At 42.0% G+C, this 21579-nt stretch overlaps 1 protein-coding gene across 1 annotated transcript; it reads left to right on the top strand.

The window, feature by feature from the left end:
• Nucleotides 1–1472: 1472 nt before the first annotated feature.
• LOC145411435 (uncharacterized) lies at nucleotides 1473–21528 on the top strand. The gene is made up of 4 exons (XM_080281475.1): nucleotides 1473–1603; nucleotides 18942–19102; nucleotides 20438–21421; nucleotides 21474–21528. The coding sequence occupies exons 1-4, from the start codon at nucleotides 1496–1498 to the stop codon at nucleotides 21526–21528; spliced, it is 1308 nt and encodes a 435-aa protein (XP_080137601.1). The 5' UTR covers nucleotides 1473–1495.
• The last annotated feature ends 51 nt before the right edge of the window (nucleotides 21529–21579 follow it).

Raw genomic sequence — 21579 nt, 5'->3', positions numbered from 1 at the left:
CAGATTGGTATAGCTACTCGTGTTGACACTGTGAGGACTTGATCGCTCCCTGGTCCTCTCTCGTTTATCTCATTCCACCCCACCACACTCTCATATATATTATTCGTCCACGAATTATTTACCCAAGTCATTCATTCAATAAATGTGTGGAAGTTCGTAATAGTGGTGTGGTAGTATAAGCAAGGTGATTATGCAGTTGTGTTTTAGTAAGTTCTCGAGAACATACCCTTGTGAGTTATTTAAACACTTCGTCTTTCACCTGAACTTGGTTTAAAATTACGATCAGTGCATCTTGAAGGCCGAATTGTAACGTCTGATTAACGCTAAAATGTAGTGTTAGTCACGGGGAATGGCTATGGAGATACTATAGAGGTGATTATGTCGTATCTTAGTGAGTTCTCCACCACTGTCTTACATATTCGTCCAAAGGGATATGGGTTATATCGCAAATGCCCAGGAGGCTGCGTTGTACGAGTACCTCTTCCTGAGCGACGTGTTTCCTCCCTTTCGTATGTTATCCTTTTACACGTTATCGATGCAAACTTTATTGGTATTAAAGAGACATAAGTAGCGTACAAGCCCGTATGAAAGTGAAATAGATAACGACAGTAGCTATTAAAGGAATACGAAATCTCCAAAACCTTTCAGAGTATGACTTTCACTCAAGTTTATTCAGTGAGTGCGTGTTGGGTAGCTTGCATAGCGGTGGGGTACTGTTGCATGAAAAGTGATAAGGTGTTGCCTTCTTTTTACTTAAACGACCTAAAATTGCAGTCTCATGCTCCCGAATTCTCTGATGAACAAGCGATTAACATTAGACTGCATTGGTATTCATGAGGTAGTGCTATAGAGAGGATGTAGAGCCTTATTCTGCCATTGAGCTACACTGGAAATAAGGTGTAAGAGGACAGAAATCTCCGTCAGGTAAAGGTTGAAATACTGTAATGTGCATTTATTGTGTATGAGGTCTGTAATTCATGTGTGTGTATGATGATAATGTGACCACGCTGAAAACAGCCAGAAAAGTAACGGCGTTTTGAGAAAAAGGGAAGCTTTCTTAAAGTAACCCGAGGGAAAAAAAAAAAATTGAACATTAGAAAGAATTTGACAAGAACCCGTAGATTTACCGTGTTTTAAGTCCCAGTAAGTATGCCAAGTAAACCATTTAAATGAACACTTTTATCCGCGGAAAAACAAGGACAATATAAGGGTAATATATACAGTTGAATATTAGAAAACATGAACTGAAGAACGCGTGGCTTTGCCTTTCAAGCATTCTAGGTCCTTAACAATGCATGCTAAGAACATTTAGTACACTTAGCGTACATCTGTGAAGAACAAGAACAAGAAAAAAAGCGGAGCTGAACATTAGAAAGAAACCTCAGGAACCCGTGGATTTAATTTTTAACAGTTACAGGTCCTGAACGAGTGTGCTAAGTATAACATTTATAAGAACGTTTAACTTAAGAAGAACAAGGAGAACAACTTTGGAAGGATGGCCAAGTTACTGAACATCCTAATGCAGCGTTCTGACGACTCCATCCCTTGGGGTTTTCGACTGCAAGGAGGGGCTGACTATAAGAAGCCTCTCACTATTCAGAGGGTTAGTTAATGAAATAATTCTCTCTCTCTCTCTCTCTCTCTCTCTCTCTCTCTCTCCCATTTTGTTGTTATCATTTGATTATTTTTCCTGTTACAGTATAGTCTTGTCATAGGATAATAATGATGGTGGTGGTGGTGGTGGTGGTGGTGGTGATGATGATGATGATTGTGGTGGTGGTGGTGGCGCTGGTGGTGATGATGATAATGATGACGACGATGTTGGTGGTGATGATGATGATTTTAATGGTAGAGGTGGTGGTGGTGGTGGTGGTGATAAAGATGACTGTGGTGATGATGATGAGACGACGACGGTGATGATGATGATTCACTTTCCCGCATCTGTTTGTATACGTGTTTAGTTCGCTATAAATGTAGGTATTGACACGAGGGGATGAGTATGTTGGCGAAGCTGTGTGGCTTTGTCTTGCGCTGGAGGTAGAGAGAGAGAGAGAGAGAGAGAGAGAGTTTGTGTACGTACATATGTGTATGTGTGTGCATGAGTGTACATGTGTATGTGTACATGTATGTATGTGTAGGAGTGTGCATGTGTATATGTATATGTATTTACAGTGTATGTATGTATGTATGATTATGGATATGTGTGTGTGTGTGTGTGTGTGTGTGTGTGTGTGTGTGTGTGTGTGTGTTTTATGCGAGGAAGAAGGAACCAAAGGCTGAGCCCACATGAACGTTCCTTCCAAGAAAGAAACAACAACAATACAAAAGAGAGCCAAATTCAAGATCCATTCATTTCGAGATGCCTGGACACACTGCGTTTGAAAGACTGGAGATCATAGGAAATAGGAAATACAGACAGAGGGAGACAGTTCCAGAGTTGACCTGCTGCATAAATGAAGGACTGAGAGTAACGGTTAACTCTTGCGTTAGAGAGTTGGACAGCAGTCGACTGACACAGTGGAGACTGAGCTACCAAATTAGCCTGATTTATCTTTTTATTCTTTCTTCTACCTTCCTGTTTTAGTCAGATCTACGATAATCAGTTTGTTTTACAAGACGGAACTGGGTCACTCCCCCAACTTGAAAACTAAGTCGTGGTTACATGAAATTCGAGGAGTCTCATTTATGAGATACGAATGAGTCTCCCTGAGTGCTACTTAAATCCATCCAAACTACAAATGGCAATCAACTAAGTTAAAAGGAGTTAAGGTTGTTTGTCAGGGTAATGTAAGCGCATTATAGTATCCTTGTCCATCAGCTGGGCTTATTTTGAACTCTGCTAAGCATAAATTGTGTATAAGGCTGCTTGCACGTTCGTTCGTTTCAAGATTTCCTCCTCGTATAGTGGAGGTCTGGCCATGCATTAGCCCGGTCTGCTTGCACAGAGTAGTTCATATATAACGCTCTTCCAATGCGCAAGACGATTTCTGATCTGTTTCGGGAACGGCACAGTCAGCGTTGTCAGTGTCGCTTGCATGATTTATTCATTTGCTACTCCCATTGGTACATCACACCCACACCCACACGCACACCCACCAGACTGAGCAGTCGCCGCGGCTCATAAGATACCGCCCTGTTATTACTCATGTCTTCACTCATAAAAACTACCAATCACCTCATTCTCAAATCAGAGTGAATAACAAAGTGGTGAAATCTTTCTATCTGTCTATGCCCATATGCCTTAATCCCAGAGGGGATGGTCGCAAACAGGCTACCTCTGCGCCACTGTCCTCAGGCTGCCCACCCTCCCATCTCACACCATCCTCTTTCATAGACCTCTCCACCCTATCCCTCCATCTCATCCTTGGTCACTCCCTCTCTTTCCCTCCCTTACCTTACTCTTATATACTCTCCCAATTAGCTTTACTCTCCATCCTCTCCGCATGGGCATCATCCCTACAGCATACGAGACAGGACTATCTATAATAGTGCTTAACTGTGACCGAAAAGATTGGTTAGGATCTTATAAATTTGACCCCTGTTGTGTGGTGTGTAGCTGAAACATTAACAGTAGCTGTAGTTCCTTCACCTTCACCTGACCCAAATTTTCGTCCTTTTGCTGCCCAGTTACCTTAGTGTAGTTGCTGAAAAGAGATTATTACACCTCTGCTTCCTTCCCATAACACCTCTTCGTGACTAGCAGTGTTAATCAATTATTAGTGCTCAGCATTCAAGACTGAACACTGGCAATTTTAGGCCAGGTTAGAGAAGAAAATACTTAAACCTGACTTCCAGTCTGATTATACTTGGCTATCAACTGAGTTAAAAGGCGCCAGGGATTTGTATCGGGATAGAACAGTCTTGCTATAATGGTGTCAAGTACCCTAGTCTGCCAGCTATATTTCTTTCAGCTTGGCCCAGGTTTTTCCCTATTTCGTCTTATTCCACTTAGGTCATTGGCAGAAAATGACATTATATACTATGGCTTTATATCCTCTCCATAGCGCTGCTTCGTAATTAGCACCATATTCTAGTTAATCTGTTACAACTCAGCATTCAAGATAGAGAGATGACAATTTTAGGTCGGATTAAAATAAAAGAAGTATCGTCAATCTATCCTCCAGTCTGACTGCACTTGGACACCAGCTGAGCTAATAGGCGTTAAGGATCCACTCCGTGCTTAGCACCGTATTCTAATGTTAGTCTTCTGTTACAGCTTAGCCTTCAAGATGCAGAGAGAACAATTTTACGCTGAATAAAAATGAGAAAAAGCATATTACCATATTCTAGTGTATAGTTACAACTCAGAATTCAGTATGAAAAGATAGCGATATTATAGTTACAACTCAGAATTCAATATGAAAAGATGGCAATATTAGGAAGAGTTAGAGTAAAAATAATATGGTATTGTTACGGTGAGTACGTTTAAGTACTTGGGGAGTGTGATGAGTAAGGCTGGAAGTTTGGAGGGTGAAGTGCTTGAATGGATACAGCAAGGAAGAAAGGTTGCTGGTTCCTTGAAAGCAGTGATAAGAAACAGGGAAGTGAGCATGGAAGTGAAAAAGTTACTACATGACAGTATTGTGATACCAACTCTAACGCATGGAAGTGAAGCTTGAACGTTGTTGGAACGACACAAGTCAAGAGTGAGAGAAGTGGAAATTAGTTATTTAAGAGGACCCAGTGGAGTCACATGGAGAGACAGGCTGAGAAATGAGGATATAAAGGAGCGTTGTGGTGTGGATGTGGATGTGATAGGAAGCGTTAGGAGGAACACACTGAGGTGGTTTGGAAGTGAAAAAGTTACTACATGACAGTATTGTGATACCAACTCTAACGTATGGAAGTGAAGCTTGAACGTTGTTGGAAGGACACAAGTCAAGAGTGAGAGAAGTGGAAATGAGTTATTTAAGAGGACCTAGTGGAGTCACATGGAGAGACAGGCTGAGAAATAAGGATATAAAGGAGCGTTGTGGTGTGGATGTGGATGTGATAGGAAGCGTTAGGAGGAACACACTGAGGTGGTTTGGCCATGTGGAGAGGATGGAGGGTGAGAGACTGACGAGGAGAGTGTATGTGAGTGAGGTAGAGGGGGGGAGAGGGAGGAGGAGGCCGAGGATGACATGGAGGGATGGCGTGGAGATGTATATGAGAGAGGGAGGTGTGAGCTGGGAGCGGGTCAATGAAATGGCGGGGGACAGGGCGACGTGGCGGCGATTTGTTTGTGGCCACCCCGTACGGGATTAAGGCGTCTGGCAATTGATAGATAGATAGATAGTTACAGCTTAGATTTCAAGATGGAGAGAGCAATGTCAGTACAGGTTAAAGTGAGGGGAGTAGAGCTGAAACTAGTAGCACTAAGAGTAACCCTGCCATTGTTCTTCACTTTTTCATGTCTGGCACCATATTGTGTTAATCTGTTGTCATAGCTCAGAATGCAAGCTGGAGAGATAGTAGTTGTAGGCGACGTTAAAGTGTAAAAAATGTATCATATTCTAGTGTTAATCTGTCATTACACCTCAGAATGTAAGCTGGAGAGATAGCAATATTAGGCCAATTTAAAGTGAAATTATTTCAGCTAAAACAACAAGTCAGTAACAGTAACAGTAACACTACCGTACCTCTGTTATGCAGTACTTCGTGACTAGCACCATATACTAGTGCTAATCTATCATTGTAACTCAGAATTAAAGATTGGAGAGACAGTAATTTTAGGCCAGGTGAAACTGAACTGGATATATCTAAAATAAGCAAGTAGCACCAAAGTAACACTATCTTGATTCTGCAGTTGCTGATGGATACTTCCTTTTAGACATATTCTTGGCCACTCACACGAAATTGGCACCAGGGAAGACTCCGTGCTGAAAGATGTGAAGAAAAAATATTAACTTGTTCACTTCGATGGCATATTCTTCGTTTTAAGTTGCTGGCTCGACGAGTTTATTTAGTTCAGAACTGACTTTTCGAACTGGAGAGGTTAGATACAGCCCACACTCTCCTTTCCTTGTCCTTCTTGCTAAAACAAGAGCACAGAGCTACAGTAATTTTCCGCTTGTAGCCAAGATTTCATTTTGCCCGAAGGGATTATTCTGTACTCTTCTTGTCCATCCTGCTAAAACAGATCATGGTTACGACAGGGAATTGATCACAAATTTGTTTTGTCAGACTGCGACTAGGTTGTTGACAGGCATCAGTTAGAGATATCTACCATATTCTGATGGTTTTATTCTATCGAAGTGCGGGGCATCTAGGGGCGACCATGACCGTCTGTCTCTCACGAAGTTTCGGATATGCGCTGCTTCACCTCCATAGACTCTAGCGACTAGTTAAGCCCCATATTATTGACTTTAAGTTCCTGTATCACGTTAGTAAACTTGTGCGACATTTGCGACACATGATACCAGGGCCTTAAAGCTCCTGCTTCAACCTAGTAGCCTACTTTTGCACTTGTTATTAAAAGCCAAAAAGCTATTTATCTCTTTGCCTTTTTTTTTTTTTCCCCTGTCACATAATTCAACATTTGTGTATTACCTACCATGATGTTATTATATTCCTAAATACATTTAATACTTTTTCGCTCTAACTTGGCCAAAAATTGGTTTCTTTCCATCATGAATTTTCATTTGTAATGATAGATTAACAGCAGAATATAGTGCTAGTCACAAAAAAGTGCTATGGAAGGATGGAAAGCCGTATCTTCATTTCAACCTGCCATTTATCTACATTAAATAAGCAGGAAGAAAACGATAAACTTGGCCAAATTAAGGTGAGAGAACTTTAGCACAAAGGTGAGAGAACTTTACCACATATTTATTCCAAATCCAAGATAATTAAAGAAGAACACATCGGCATTTCTCCCTCACCCACACACCTTTTCTCTCTTACCTTCCCTGCTTTGCTCATCTTACTTTCCTCTCCTCTTCTTCCACACGCTTCCCATCTACTCTTCTTTCCCCTCTCCACCTCATTTCCTTCTTTTCCTTCCTTCTTCCCTCTCCATCATCCTCATCTTTCCCTCTCTTTCTTAAAGTTTCTTACTTTCCTCACCTTCTTACTTCCCTTCCGCTCCTCCCTCTTCCTCTGTTCTCTCCCTTCCCTACCTCATTCGACTCTTATCCGTCACCTCTCTCTCTCTCTCTCTCTCTCTCTCTCTCTCTCTCTCTCTCTCTCTCTCTCTCTCGTACTTCGTTCACCTTACTTTCTCCCGTCTTTCCTCCCACACTCTTCCTCTCTCCTCCTCCTCCTACTTCCCCTCATCTCTCAGCACCCCCCTTCCCACCGGGCAAGGACGCCTCCAACTTGGCAGCTTCTACACTTTCTCGACGGACACAACACCTACACCTACACTCACAGGCATGCAGGAAACAGGTATACTCCACACACACACACACACACACACACACACACACACACACACACACACACACACACACACACACACACACACACACACACACACACACACACACACACACACACACAGCCCCACCCCCTTATAAACACCACCTACACGTACAGTACAGCCTTCACTCACAGCCTCCCTCCCTCATTGTCATACATTATACCGATACGCTTTTTACCGTAACTTGGCCTAAAAATTGCTATATCTCCATCTTGAATGCTGAGCTGTAACAAAAGATTAACTGTTGAATATGAGGCTGGTCATGAAGAGCTACAATGGAAAGAATGTAAAGCCATAGTATTGCCTTATTTTGCCACTGAGCCACGTGAAGTAAGCTGCAAAATTACGAAAATCTGAGCCATGCTAAGGTAATGGAACTAAAACTCCTTCAGGCTCCTATAACGCACTCTCAGCTGAATACAAGTCGTCTCCCGCTAACTGGAAAAGGATACTAGATTTGCTTCGGCCATGAGAGGGCTAGTGAAGGACCGTATTATAACTCTCAGGCTCCTATGACTCACTCTTATCCAAGTGCAATCGTCTGGCGTTTGTTGGAATAAAATACTAGAATTGTTCTGACCAAGAATTTGTTTGTCCTTGAAAACTAAGGGCGCGTCCACACGTGTGCTCGAGAAAGTGCTGGCAACACGTATGCAATACAGTAACGAACACGCTGCAAATACGTAGGGAGCAGCAGCGTCCAGATCATGTTGGCAACACCATGATAAAGTCTCAACTGCCTGGTATGGACACACTTATCCCATCTCCTCTGCTGTCAGTGTTCGAAGCTGTACTGAAACATGTTTTCATACAGCTGTCCAAGTATTGTTTGCAAACATGTTCCCGAACATGTTGTCTGCCGTGTTGCCAACATATGTTCGAGAGCACGTGTGGACGCTCCCTAATGGATACACTCTTGGATAATCGTGGAAGAGTCTGCCATCCATCCATTTGCTCTTTCATATATTCTTTTATCGATCCATTCTTTTGTCACCCAGTTATTCATATATTCATTTATTCATTTTAATTATTTTTTTCATCATTCATTAATTCTGTTTACCATTTCATCATTCCATTCATTCATTATTCATTCTTTCGTTCATTCATGTATTCATTCTTTTATCATTCATTAATTCCCTCCCGTGGTGTTCGTGGTTCTTGTTTCATCTTGAACGGAGCAGAGAAGCGACTTTATTAGCAGATCAAAGTGGCGAGGAAAGTTTCATTGAAAGTGGGTATAATCAGCTTGTTTTTCACCTGAAGGAACTAGGCAACTCTCACAGTTTGTATACTAAAATGTCATTCCATGAAATGAACCATAGTTACGAGACAGGAATGCGTCTCCTTGATCACTTGTCAAACCAGCCCCCCAGTCTAACAACACATGGCTATCTACTGAGCTGAAAGGGCTTGGCGATGTTTGTTAAACAAGAATAAACATACATTCGAGAGAACTTGAAGGAGGTGGGGGTATAGACGGTTTGTTTTTATATGACCAAACTAAGCTGCTACTACAAGTCGATTACTAAGTCGTGATTGTGCGTAATTCGATGAGCTTTAGTTATGAGATAAGAAATGAGTCTCCTTGATTACTGGCAGACTTACCCTAGAGTCCAGCTACACCAGGCAGTCAGTTAAACTATAAAGGATTAAGGATCGCTGTCAGGCGAAAATAAAGGCACTGCAGAGAAGTAAGTATTAAGTAGAAGGGGTTAGTGAGGAAGGGTTGAGAAAGAGAGGGGGAGAGAGGCGGTAAGAGAGAAGAGCTAAAGAAAGGGAGTTCAATGAAGTGGGGAAGAGAGGGACAAAAGGGGAAGGGAGCAGAAAGGGGAAGAGGGAGGAGGAGAGGAGAGGCATAATGGTAAGGGGAGGGAGGGAAGTGCCAGCTGAATTGCCAGAGAGAAGGTGCCACTGAGTTAATGTTTATATGATGTGATCTGTTTGTTTGTGTGTGTGTGTGTGTGTGTGTGTGTGTGTGTGTGTGTGTGTGTGTGTGTGTGTGTAAGAGAGGGAGAGAGAGAGAGAGAGAGAGGGGGGGGGGAGTTGAGTTGACAGTTTGAACTACTGTACAGGTATATCACTCCCATATCGCATCATCATCTCTACATCTCTACAGTCATGAGAGAGAGAGAGAGAGAGAGAGTTGACAGGTGGAACTATATCGCTCCACTAGAAGGTAAACATCATCTCTTAGTCGTGTGTGTGTGTGTGTGTGTGCGCGGAAGATATATACCGGTATATATATATATATATATATATATATATATATATATATATATATATATATATATATATATATATATATATATATATATATATATTTATATATATATATATATATATATATATATATATATATATATATATATATATTACAGAGAGAGAGAGAGAGACTGATGCGACAGCAAGCAATAAATATCATCTTTTACAGTCACAGGATATACTTCAATCTCTCTCTCTCTCTCTCTCTCTCTCTCTCTCTCTCTCTCTCTCTCTCTCATACTTTGTGTATGTGTGTATATAAATACATACATACATACAGTGAACCCTCGATATAACGAATTAATTGAGGGGAGGGATGGGTCACTATATCAGAAAGTTCACTTTATTCAAGCGGTTTGGTATTTCCAAGGGATTACCGAACTTAGTTCACTATATAACGGGAGTCATTCGGTCCTACGTGCTCAGACAACCTAAACTATCTATGAAGTTTTACATGTAGAATTCAATGGCTTATGAAGTTATACATATAAATACAGTATGTATAATGAGAATACAGTATAATGTAGTACTATTACAGTACACGTATTCTTCCAAGAAGAGATGCTGTTGAAGTACACTTACTGTGCCAGGAAGGGATGCTGTTGTCACCGTGGGCTGATTCGTGAATTTTCCCCACATTTAGCGACCTTTGTTTGCAAAATCCGGGGGAGGTTGAGTTGTGATTTGGCCGTTCGTTATATCCGAAATTCGCAATACCAGGGTTCATTATATTGAGGGTTATACAGTATATATATATATATATATATATATATATATATATAGAGAGAGAGAGAGAGAGAGAGAGAGAGAGAGAGAGAGAAAGAGAGAGAGAGAGAGATAGATACATACATACATTGTTTTTTATGCAAGGAAGAAGGAAACAAATGCCAGGAGCCTGGAAATTGTTCCCTCGAAGAAATAAAAAAACAAGATATATATGGTTATATATATCTGTCTATGCATATCCCATCTCAGTATTTATCTATCCATCCCTCCAACACTTGATCAGTCTACATCAATTTGCCAGTGTGTCTTCCTGTCTGTTTATCTTTCTTTCCATCAGTATCTATCTATGCGTTGATCCATCTATGTATACAGTATCTTTGTCTATATATTTCTCTGTCTGTGTCTATTTATCTATATCTGTTGTTTTTTCCATCCATCCATTCATCTATATCTGTGCATGCGTTTAACCATGTATGTATGGATATCTTTCTATCACTCATTCTGTCAGTCAGTCTGTCTGTCTCTTTCTGTATATTTATTTGTCAATGTCCGTCTTATATATCTGTCTGTCTGTCTGTCTGTCTGTCTGTCTCTCTCTCTCTCTCTCTCTCTGTCTATATACCTATCTTCTCATCTGTCTATCTGTTTGTCTGTCTGTCGGTCTGTGTATTGATCTTTCGTCTTGGTGCCATGTGAAATAGGGATGATTTCAGCCTTACCTTCTCATGGACGGAACAACTTTAGGTTTCTATTACAGCTAACACTAGACGATTTTATTCAGCTGAGCATGAGTCTTAGGAACCTGAGAATGTTACTAGTGATGCCATTAACCCTCTCGCGGACGAGCCTACTATTTTAATCTGTTCCTGTTAACACCATACGATTTTATTTACAGTAGCTGAAAGTGAGACACGTGAACCAGAGTGTTCATAATGTCACCAATATACTGTCACCATAACCCCCCTCCCCCTTTTTACTCCCCGCGATTGGGCTGGGTAGGAATCGATTCTCTAAACGATATTTGCGGTTCGGAGGTGCTACCTCAATAATCGGTTCCCAGTTTGGGGACCGATCCCCATGAAACTATTCCCTGCATCACTGACACTACTGTGCAGTACAGTGAGAACGAGACAACGAGTTGACGACCATCCCACCACTGTTCTCAGTCAGAAAGGCTTTTTTCTAAGGCTCGGGAAGTAATCCCAACGACATAGGTGTCTGAAGGACAAAAACGTGAATATGATTTTCCTTAACTAGAACATGAATTAGAAACAGAGTATTATACTCCTTATGGTTTGCAGTCATTTTATACGAAAAGAAACACTATTTCGTTAACGGCCAATTATTGTGAGAAATTAATAACAAATATTATTGTTACGTTTCTTTCTGTCATTACGATGCTGCATGATTGATATTGCTTTTTAAAAGTGAACTATTTTTGTTTTAAAGAACTTTGATTTTCGTTACACACACAAAAAAAAAAAAAAAAAAAAGTGCCCACCAGAGATATAAGGAATGAATTTTTTCGTTACTTTCTTAAGTTTCATGTATAACTAAAATAAAATGAGAGATTAATAACAGATATTACTGTTATTTTATTTTTTTTTTTTTTTTTGTTGATTACACTGCTGCCGTACTGATACTATTTTTTTTTTAAAGTGATATATATTTTTATAGGGAAACAGTTTTCCTTATTAAGCACTATTTTGCGCTCCAATCAAATAAGGAATGTACAAAAGCAAATGTTTAATGCATTTATATGCTGTCCAATTGCTCCTTCTAATGACAGCAGAGATGACATGGCAGAGATTAGATCTAGCAGTCCTGTGACCGTGAAGCATGGGGGAAGGTCATTTAGTTGCACTGTCTTCTATAACCAAATGACATCACTGGTTTAATTTCAGGAATCGATTCTGGATTCGATTCCAGCGATTCCACCCGCAGCGAGAATCAGAATCGTCGATTCCAATTTTATTAGTTTTTGCCTAGCCCCACTCCGCTGTTGCCAAGTGGTTAGCAACGTTAGCTGTACAGTTAGCGGCCCTGTTCGAATCCAGGAGCAGGTTCCTGGCGCCGCTTGACTCAGGTGTCCATGCACTCTTTGTGGAATGGGAGGTAAAATGAGTAGCTAGGGTAATAGTTTGGTTAAGTAATTGTGGTAACCTGGATGATGTAGGGTTCTTGTATCACAGGATACTGGATGAATAACCCACCACAGGGCCAAAGGCCTAAGTTGGGGAGGCAAGCATAACGGTTAAGTGCCTCCTGGTGTTTGCCTCCATCTTTACCGTAAGGTGGACCTGGAACAGTGCACATGTATTATCATATTGCCGTGCTTCTGGTGCCAGGGGGTGTTGGCGAGGGGGGAAGGGGATGGAAGAGGAGGAAAGACTGGTGAGAGGAAAAGTATGGGAAGGAAGAAGGAAGGGGAGGGAAGGAGAGAGGGTGCCATATCATCGGTGGGTCAGTCAGGAGCCACACATGCCAGGCACTCGATTGGGGAGGAGGGGAGAAAAGGGAAAGAGAGAGCTTGGGGTAAGTGGGGAGGGGGTTATGGGGATATGGGTGATACCGGTCTTGTGTCTACCTTTAGTTACCTTCGCGCTACCTCTGTGTGTGTCTCTCTCTACAACTTACCTCCCTAAACACACAGATAAACACACACACACACACACACACACACACACACACACAATCATGTCTTCCTGTGTGTGTGTAATTGTGTTTGTTAGGCCTTGATATGTGTGTGTGTGTGTGTGTGTGTGTGTGTGTGTGTGTGTGTGTGTGTGTGTGTGTGTGTGTGTGTGTGTGTGTGTGTGTGTGTGTGTGTTTACAAGTGGCAGAAATTTGGGATTAGCTTTGTAAGTCTCCCATTGGCCTTGAGTTTGTGTTTAGAGGACACCACTGAGAGGAAAGTACACTAATTTACGTACACACACACACACACACACACACGGGGGGGGGGAGCAACACATCTGGTGAGTTTTGAACTTCAGATTAATACCTTCTGTGGGGGGGGGGGATGAACTGATCAAAGAACAGTAAAGAAAACAAAAAAGGTTTGCGTCGTCCGATCCCGAGCCTGGGATGGGACTCTTGAACATTTTTTCCCGTATCATCATTCTCTGTTTTTTGTATGCAGGAAAAACAATGGGTAGTTTATTTACCTCTCTCTCTCTCTCTCTCTCTCTCTCTCTCTCTCTCCTTGTCCTTGCTACAAAAACAAATCAAGGTTACGAGACGAAGATTATCGCAAATTAAACCGCATTTGTTCTGGCCTGGCGAGGATCCCTAACTACATTCAAGCTCATATGATGGCCAGGTGTATTCAGGCTGGAGAATTGATTTGACTGTTAACCAAGGAGGTTCATTCTTACTACATAAGTAAGGCTAAACAAATATCACACAGCCGCGATTTAGTCTTCAGGTTGTAAGAGTGACCCATGGCGGTATTCTGGAGCGGTTAGGACGCTTACTAACACCGTTTTCTCACTGATTTATTTTTAGATATGGTTTGCCAATATCGTTTTGTACGTTATATATGCAGAGGATGATGATATTAAAATTATTTAAGTGACACATAAGAGGACGGCAATGTGTAATAAGCATAATAATCGCTTGGGAGGATGTGTTTGGGACCTTCCTTAACTGACGAGAATTAACGCCCCAGTGTTCTCAGATGAAAACAAGCCGACTCTAGTGAATCTCTTCCCTAGCCCACTCTTGGCTTAGGATTTAAAGTAGGTTGATACTGTGCCTGCCAGTATAGCCTTCCTTAGTCCCTCCCCTTTGGCATGCTTGCTGTGTTCAACTGGCTTTTAGTGCGTCGTATCGCCCCATGTTTTACGATTTACTCTGTACATTTCACCTCAGTATCCTTCTCTACGCTGTGCAGTTGATGCAGACTCTGTTGACATCAAAACAATAAAATTAACACACGAGAAAATATTGCGGTGAAATACGCAAAATAAATCGCTAAGGAGGTGCTCAGAAAGCCTTCTGTGCCACCTAGAATGCGGCCTTAACTCTCAGTACTGTATCTGTATCAGTTCGTATTATACTTTTATTTTTTTATTTTGCCCGGATTTTCGTCCATGTCAGTGCTACGGCTGTACACCCTTTCTATAGAACTTCATGACTAGCATCATATTTTAGTGCTAATCTATTATTACAACTCGGCGTTCAAGGAAAAGTGCATGGCAATTTCAGGCCAAGTTACAACAGAAAGAGTATAGGTCCACTGCACAACTGGAATTTTTCATCGGAGGGAGATTGATAGCCAAAAGTAACCTTTATCCATGCTGGCGAAGTACGAATATGGAAGGGATTTCTGTAGGAAGAGTGATTCATGTAATTGTCAAAATAATGTAATGGTTACGGCTGCGTGTTGGGTGAAGGTAGAATATGTTAGATTAGGTTAGATAAGGTTAAGTTGGACTTCGATAGGTTAGATTATGTTTCGTTAGATAAGGTTAGGGTCAGTTAGAGTTGGAATATTTTAAGTTGGCATGGGTTAGAGCCTGTTATTAAGTTAGGACTTGAAAAGTAGGTTACAGTAGCTTACGTTGTGTTAAGGTTGGGTAAAATAGGTTAGGTTATACCAGGTTTTACTTGACAAAATATCCCTAACCTCTTTCATCTCAGTTGATGGAAAGTCGATTGAACTGGTAACTAAGGAGGCTCATTCCTGCGTCATGACGAAGGCTCATCAAACTTCATGCAACTACACAGTTGTATTCAAATTTTTGGAACAGTCCAGTTCCTTTTAGGTTAAAATGGTTCGACACCAGCTTCGGTTAGAATAAATTTGGGTAGTTTAAGTTAGGTTTGGCTGAATCATGTTAGGTTGAGTCACATTAGGTTAGGTTAGCTTAAGTTAGGTTAAGTTAGGTTAGGTTAGATTGTTACGTCAGCCTAGATCAGGGTGCGTTATATTAGATTAAGTTATATTTTAGTCACCCTTCCTTCGCGGAGATTTTCGTTCTCTTGCAGCTTCTTTCTCGTAGCTTTGACAGAATAAGACAATACTATGCCCCTGCATTCATTTATAGCACCTCTTCATGACTAGCACCATATTATAGTTTTAATGTGTTATTACAGCTCATCATTCATGATGGAAAGATTGCAGTTTACGCCTACTTAAAGTGGACAGAGCATAGTTTAGGTTAAGTTGGGTTGAGATGGTACTGAAGTGACCAGCCCGCGAGAAGAATCCATCTATTTTCGTGTTCAGGTGTTGCCACTGCCACACTGCGACCTCTACCAACCCCCTTCCTCTCTTCTTTATTTCCTTCACTCCCTTTCCCCTCTCTTTCTCCACCTCTCCCTTCATTCACCTTCCCCCATCCCATCCTTTCCTAGTCTCTTTCCCCTCTTTCCTTCTCTTCCCTTACCCTCCTCTCCTCATCCCATCCCATTTTTACTCCATATTATTCCTCTCTCTCTCTCTCTCTCTCTCTCTCTCTCTCTCTCTCTCTCTCTCTCTCTCTCTCTCTCTCTCTCTCTCTCTCTCTCTCTCTCTCTCTCTCTCTCTCTCTCTCACCAGTCCCCCATTTTATTTTTTACTTTTTCTCCCATCCTTCGCTCCTTACCTCTCCTTTTGTCACTTACTCTTCCCTCTCCTCCCCTCCACCCCTGCCTCCTTACCTCTTCTCTCCTCCCTTCCTCCCTTCGCTCCTTACCTCCTCTCTCCTCCCTTCCTCCCGTCCTTCCTTACCTCCTCTCTCCTCCCTTCCTTCCTTACCTCCTCTCTCCTCCCTTCCTCCCCTCCCTCCTTACCTCCTTTCTCCTTGCTTCCTCCCTTCCCTCTTTACCTCCTTTCTCCTCCCTTCCTCCCTTCCCTCCATACTTCCTCTCTCCTCCCTTCCTCCCCTCCCTCCTTACCTCCTTTCTCCTCCCTTCCCCCCCTCCCTCCTTACCTCCCGTCTCCTCGCTTTCTCCCCTCCCTCCTTACCTCCTCTCTTCTCCCTTCCTCCCCTCCCCTCCCCTCCACACCTTGCCAACCAGGGCATCAACCCGCTACCCAATTACACTTCACCATACATACCCTCTGAGTACCCCATTAACCCCACTCACAGATTCATTCTCTCCTATCGTCTCTCTCTCTCTCACTCTCTCTCTCTCTCTCTCTCTCTCTCTCTCTCTCTCTCTCTCTCTCTCTCTCTCTCTCTCTCTCTATACATATATATATATATATATATATATATATATATATATATATATATATATATATATATATATATGCAGTATACCATTATTATCATCAGCCATCACAAGTCCACTGCCGAACAAAGGCCTCCCCCAACCTTCTCCACGAATTCCTTGACTGAGGCAATCTCTGCCACGTTTTCCCTGCAAATTTCTCCATTTCATCTCTTCACCTCTCGTCTGGCCTTTTTCTGCTAAGCTTACAGTCTTTTGGTGTCCAGTCAGTCAGTCTCTTGCTCCATCGGTTATCCATTATTCTTGCTACATGGCCTGCCTACCTCCGTTTCTGTTCTTTTATAACATCTATAATGTCTTTGACTTTGGTCTGCTTTCTCACCCAAGTTGATCTTTTCCTGTTTCTTAAAGATATTCCCAACACTGACCATTCCATTGCTCTCTGGGAGCGGATTAGTTTATTTTCCATCGATTTTGTTAGTTTCCGGGTCTCACAATCGTACGTCATAGCTGGAATTATACATTCTTTAGATACTTCTCGTTTCATACATATTGGCAAGCTACTTTCCATAATGTCTCTTTGTTTACTAAAGCTTTCTAGCCAATTGTAATGCGTCTTTTTATTTGTCTGTCATGGTTTGTCGTTAATTTTAGTATTTGCCCGAAGTAATTGTACTCCTTGACTTCTTCAAGAATTTCTTCGCTTATTGTGTTGACGCTCTTTGGTGTTTGTGGCTTAAACATTAGTTTTAATCCGGTTCATCTTTACCGCTACTTTAAGACATTCTCTGTTCAGGTCATTTAACTTGTCTTGCAATGTCTCTGCTGTTTCTGAGATTAGGACAGTGTTATCTCCAAATCTTAAATGGTTTAGCTTTTCTCCATCTGTGTTTACTACATTGTTTTCCCACTATTTTTCTTAAAATACTTCCTATACATGTCGTAAATAATTTTGGTGAAATTGTATCTCCCTGACGCACACCCTTCCTAATCTTAGTTTTTTCCGAGTCTTTATGTAATTTAACTATTGCAGTTCTATCTATCTATTGCCAGACGCCATAATCCCATAAGGGGTGGCCATTTGACTTTGAGTTCGCTTTATATATATATACAGAGAGAGAGAGAGAGAGAGAGAGAGAGAGTGAGTGTTATGTATGTGTTTAGGCCATCACATCATCTCATTGCACTAGAGATAAATTAACCATCATCATTGCAACCCATCTTCATTGTCATATATGGGTTAGATATAATACAGAAATAAATATAGATATGTATAAATATATGGACTGACAGACAAACACTGTGGAACTCTTGGGACATATCGCGACATTTTTCACCACACATATGTTTGGATTGTGGCCAACCTGGTGTGTGTGGTGTTTGTGGTGGTGCGGTGTTGTGGTGGGTGTGGTGGTATGGTGTTTGACATGTGATATTTGTGATGGTGTAGTGTTGTGATGATCCGGTGTTTGCGATGTCGTTTGTTTGTAGTGTTTATGGTGTTGTAGTGTTTGTGATGATGTGGTCTTGTGGTGTGTTGGTGTTTGTGGTGGTATGGTGTTGTGGTGTGTGATGTTCTTGGTGTCATGGTGTTTCTGATGCCTTTGATACTGTTATAGTGTTTGTGTACTTGTGCCGAAATGGTGTTCGTGGCGCTTGTTATTCTGTGGTGCTGTGGCGTTTGTTCTCTGTTGGTACACGGCGTTTGGCTTGCTGGATCAGAGAGAGAGAGAGAGAGGGAGAGAGAGAGACTTTGTTGTGTAAGTTTAGTGTCTGTGATGTTCTTGTATTCTTGCTAATTTTTCAGTTTAGCATTTTGAGTTGGTTGGCATGGTGTTGAGGAGACTCATTCATTCATACATTCATAATTATATACTGTACATACACAGACACACACGTACACACAAACATACATACATGGATACATACATTCGTGTATACATTATATATTTATTTTTTTATTGTAGGGCTTAGAGATTTGGATCATCCTGTGCAAGCAGATATAAACAGTGTACTCATGCTTTAGCGAGTGTTATGTATCCGTAGGCAACCCTGTGTGCCATGGCAGTGCAGTACTTGAGTGAGGGGGACTTACATATTGTCCTAATGGTTGTTATGAATAAATATGTATTGTTTAAGAAAGTGTATGGTTTCCTGGTATGCCGTATAAAAAGTATTTTCGTGTATTATTAAGTGTTATGTCTCCGTTGGTAACCCCAGGGACCCTGGCAGCACAACACCTAAGATTGACACGCTTTCTAATCAGTGGCGATACACACATAATTATGTGGTCGATACGTATAACTGGGTATAAGCGGTGTATGATATATATATCCCAGTAAATGAAAAGCATATTCATATGTTTAATATGTATTATTTATGTCCTTAGGTAACCCCGGGGACGCTGGCAGCACAACACCTGAGTGAGGGGGACACACTCATCATGATCGAGGGTCGGGACGCGCGGACACTCTGCCACTTCGACGCCTACGATCTCATTAAGGCTTCCGGCAACAGGCTGGACCTCACTATCAGGAAGGGAAATTCACAGTGAGTTATTCAGGGCAAATTAGCTTTTCCTGTTAAGATGCCTTTTTCATATTCTTCTCTTTATTCATCATCATCACCACAACCACCACCGTAATACTGTATTTACTATCACGCACACTGTCACATCGGCGCCTACGTCCTCGTAATGGCTGCCTGCAAAAGGCTGGAACTCACCATCACGAACGGGAATCAACAATGTCATTTTAATTCAAGAGACTTTTTAAATTCCCTTTGTTGATATTAGTTAAATCAACCCTCCAGTCTGACAACACTTGGTTATTAGCTAAGCTGAAAGGGGTTAGGGATCTTTGTTAGATTATAACAGATACGCTATAAACTCCGTATCCTCCGCTCATTCCTTCACACCAACGTTTTTGCATTGCTTATTTCATCTGTAATCCTTATCTCACAAGTGCAGCACAGGTAAACTTTCAACATAACGTAAGATCTGTGAAAGCACCCGGGTGAAATATCCTTCATGTCCAGATTACCGTAGGGTAAAAACAACAACAGTTCGTACCCCAAAGTGTTGCAATTAACTTCTTCACAGTACTGATGTACTTTTCATTTATATTCTTGCTACCTCTGAAAGATTTTAATCAGCATAGTGTATCGGGTTATTGAAGGCTATATCTAACGAACCTATCAAGTTTGAAAAGTCTTTTCTAAGGTGTATAGAAATGTCTGGAGAGTGTAAAGTAAGCAACAAAAAATACATCATCGGACGGAATTAGTTAAAAATTCATCTCAGTTGCTCAAGTTCCTGACATTGCTCATTATCTCTGATTGCACTCTTCGTCAGTTGTAGTTTTTTGTATGTTATTTTTTTATATCACTAAGAATTCGTCTTCATTCGTTGTTCACATTCGTTGTTCATGTTTATGTATGATGTCACTGAATGGATATTTTTTTAGGTACCGGTATCAGTGTTGTTGAAATATGCGCCGAGCAGTTAATGTTCGTTTTTAAATAATGAGATTTTGTGCATATTTTAGATTTTGGTTATCAGAGTTATATATTAATACATTTCCTTCTTGCTTGCGCCTAACTGCTTGTGTAGGGACTCTGTTATGGTGTAAAAGAGGACTTTGTATCATAGAGCCATATCTTAGGTGTCAAAGGAACACCTCGTCCTTATCGATATGTTTGCATATTACACCTTAAAATTTCTTTTATGTTATTTCCTTTATTTTAACATTGACATAATTTGCATCAATAACCTGCAAGAGGATAGCGAGGTGTAGATGTGCACAATAAATCGCTAAGAAAGATGTGGTACAAAATCTGCCAAGTTATGGCCATTGTATGGTGACTGAGCTTGCTGTTCTTCCCCAGACACCTGGTGGCTGAGAACCTACAACATCAGGAGAAGCTTGAGGAGCAGATTGTGCAGGAGCGTCAAGCCATGGGTACTCCTCAGCGTTACTCCTCACCTCAGCGGTATTCCTCGCCACAGCGTTTCTCTGCACCCCTCCACCACCAGCCCACCTCACCTGTCCAGCGATATACCTCACCTCCGCGCCTTCCACAGTCCCCAGTCAGGCAGGTCACATCTCCAGCACATCAGCAACAACACGATGCTCACTCAGTCACCTCTCCTTCATCATACTTCAGCACATCGCCACTGTTTTCCTCACCGACGCAAAGTAATTATTCACCTGTGGCCAGCACCTCCACCTCTGCTTATTCTACTCCGAAACAGGTCTTCTCGCCACAGAATGTAGTGTCGCCCCCAAGGTTCTCTCACCAGTCACAACAGATTCCACAGCCTGAGGATACAGCACAGTCACAGCAACCAGTGCACCCACAGCAAACCACACAGTCCCAGCAGCCAAGCATCAACTCCCAGCAACTGTCGGCAAAGCTGCAATTGCTCCAGGCCCAACATGGCGGTACCTTCAGCCCCTCTCAGAGTCAATCAGTTTTCCAGAGTTACCACCACCAGAGCTGTCAGGAGTCCCAGCCATCACAGCAAAGCATCCACAGCTCTCACTTCTCCTCCTCTGAGGTCCCCCCACAGCCTTCAGCACCATCTCCAAAGGTCCTCATGGAACAACCCATGGAGATCCAGGACCCGCAGCTTCTGACAGAGGAGCAGAAGAGAAGACAGTTGCAGCAGCTGATCCTGGAGAAGCGACGGCTTGAGGAACTGATGATGATTGCCAAAAGGAGAGAGTCAACACCCAGCCGCCAGTCCCCCACCGTCCATAGGAAGGGATCACCAGCCACAGTCAAGCCAGAGCAGCCAGCAGTGCTTGCTAATAAACAGCAGCAGCAGCAGCAGCAACAGCAGTCCCGGTTAACTAAGACTGAACAGTCGTTGGTATCTGTTACCAAGGAACAGCTACACTTAGTCTCCAGTTGGCAGCAGATGCAGCCATGTCAGAGGACTGAGCAGCAGCAGCAAATCTCGACAATTCCTGTAGGGCAGCAGGCCTCAGTGGTTGCCAGGGAACAGCAACAGCAACAAGCATCGG

This window comes from Coenobita brevimanus, chromosome 89 (genome assembly GCF_032717465.1).
Source record: "Coenobita brevimanus isolate Jiangsu-jjx chromosome 89, ASM3271746v2, whole genome shotgun sequence".
NCBI lineage: Eukaryota > Metazoa > Arthropoda > Malacostraca > Decapoda > Coenobitidae > Coenobita > Coenobita brevimanus.
This window is presented reverse-complemented; position numbering and strand designations above follow the sequence as displayed.

Bases quoted from the DNA above. Each gene is read 5' to 3' on its own strand.
- LOC145411435 (XM_080281475.1), top strand. From the start codon at position 1,496: ATGGCCAAGTTACTGAACATCCTAATGCAGCGTTCTGACGACTCCATC. The intron at 1,604-18,941 runs GTTAGTTAATGA...TTATGTCCTTAG, and splicing joins AGCCTCTCACTATTCAGAGG to GTAACCCCGGGGACGCTGGC. The intron at 19,103-20,437 runs GTGAGTTATTCA...GTTCTTCCCCAG, and splicing joins ATCAGGAAGGGAAATTCACA to ACACCTGGTGGCTGAGAACC.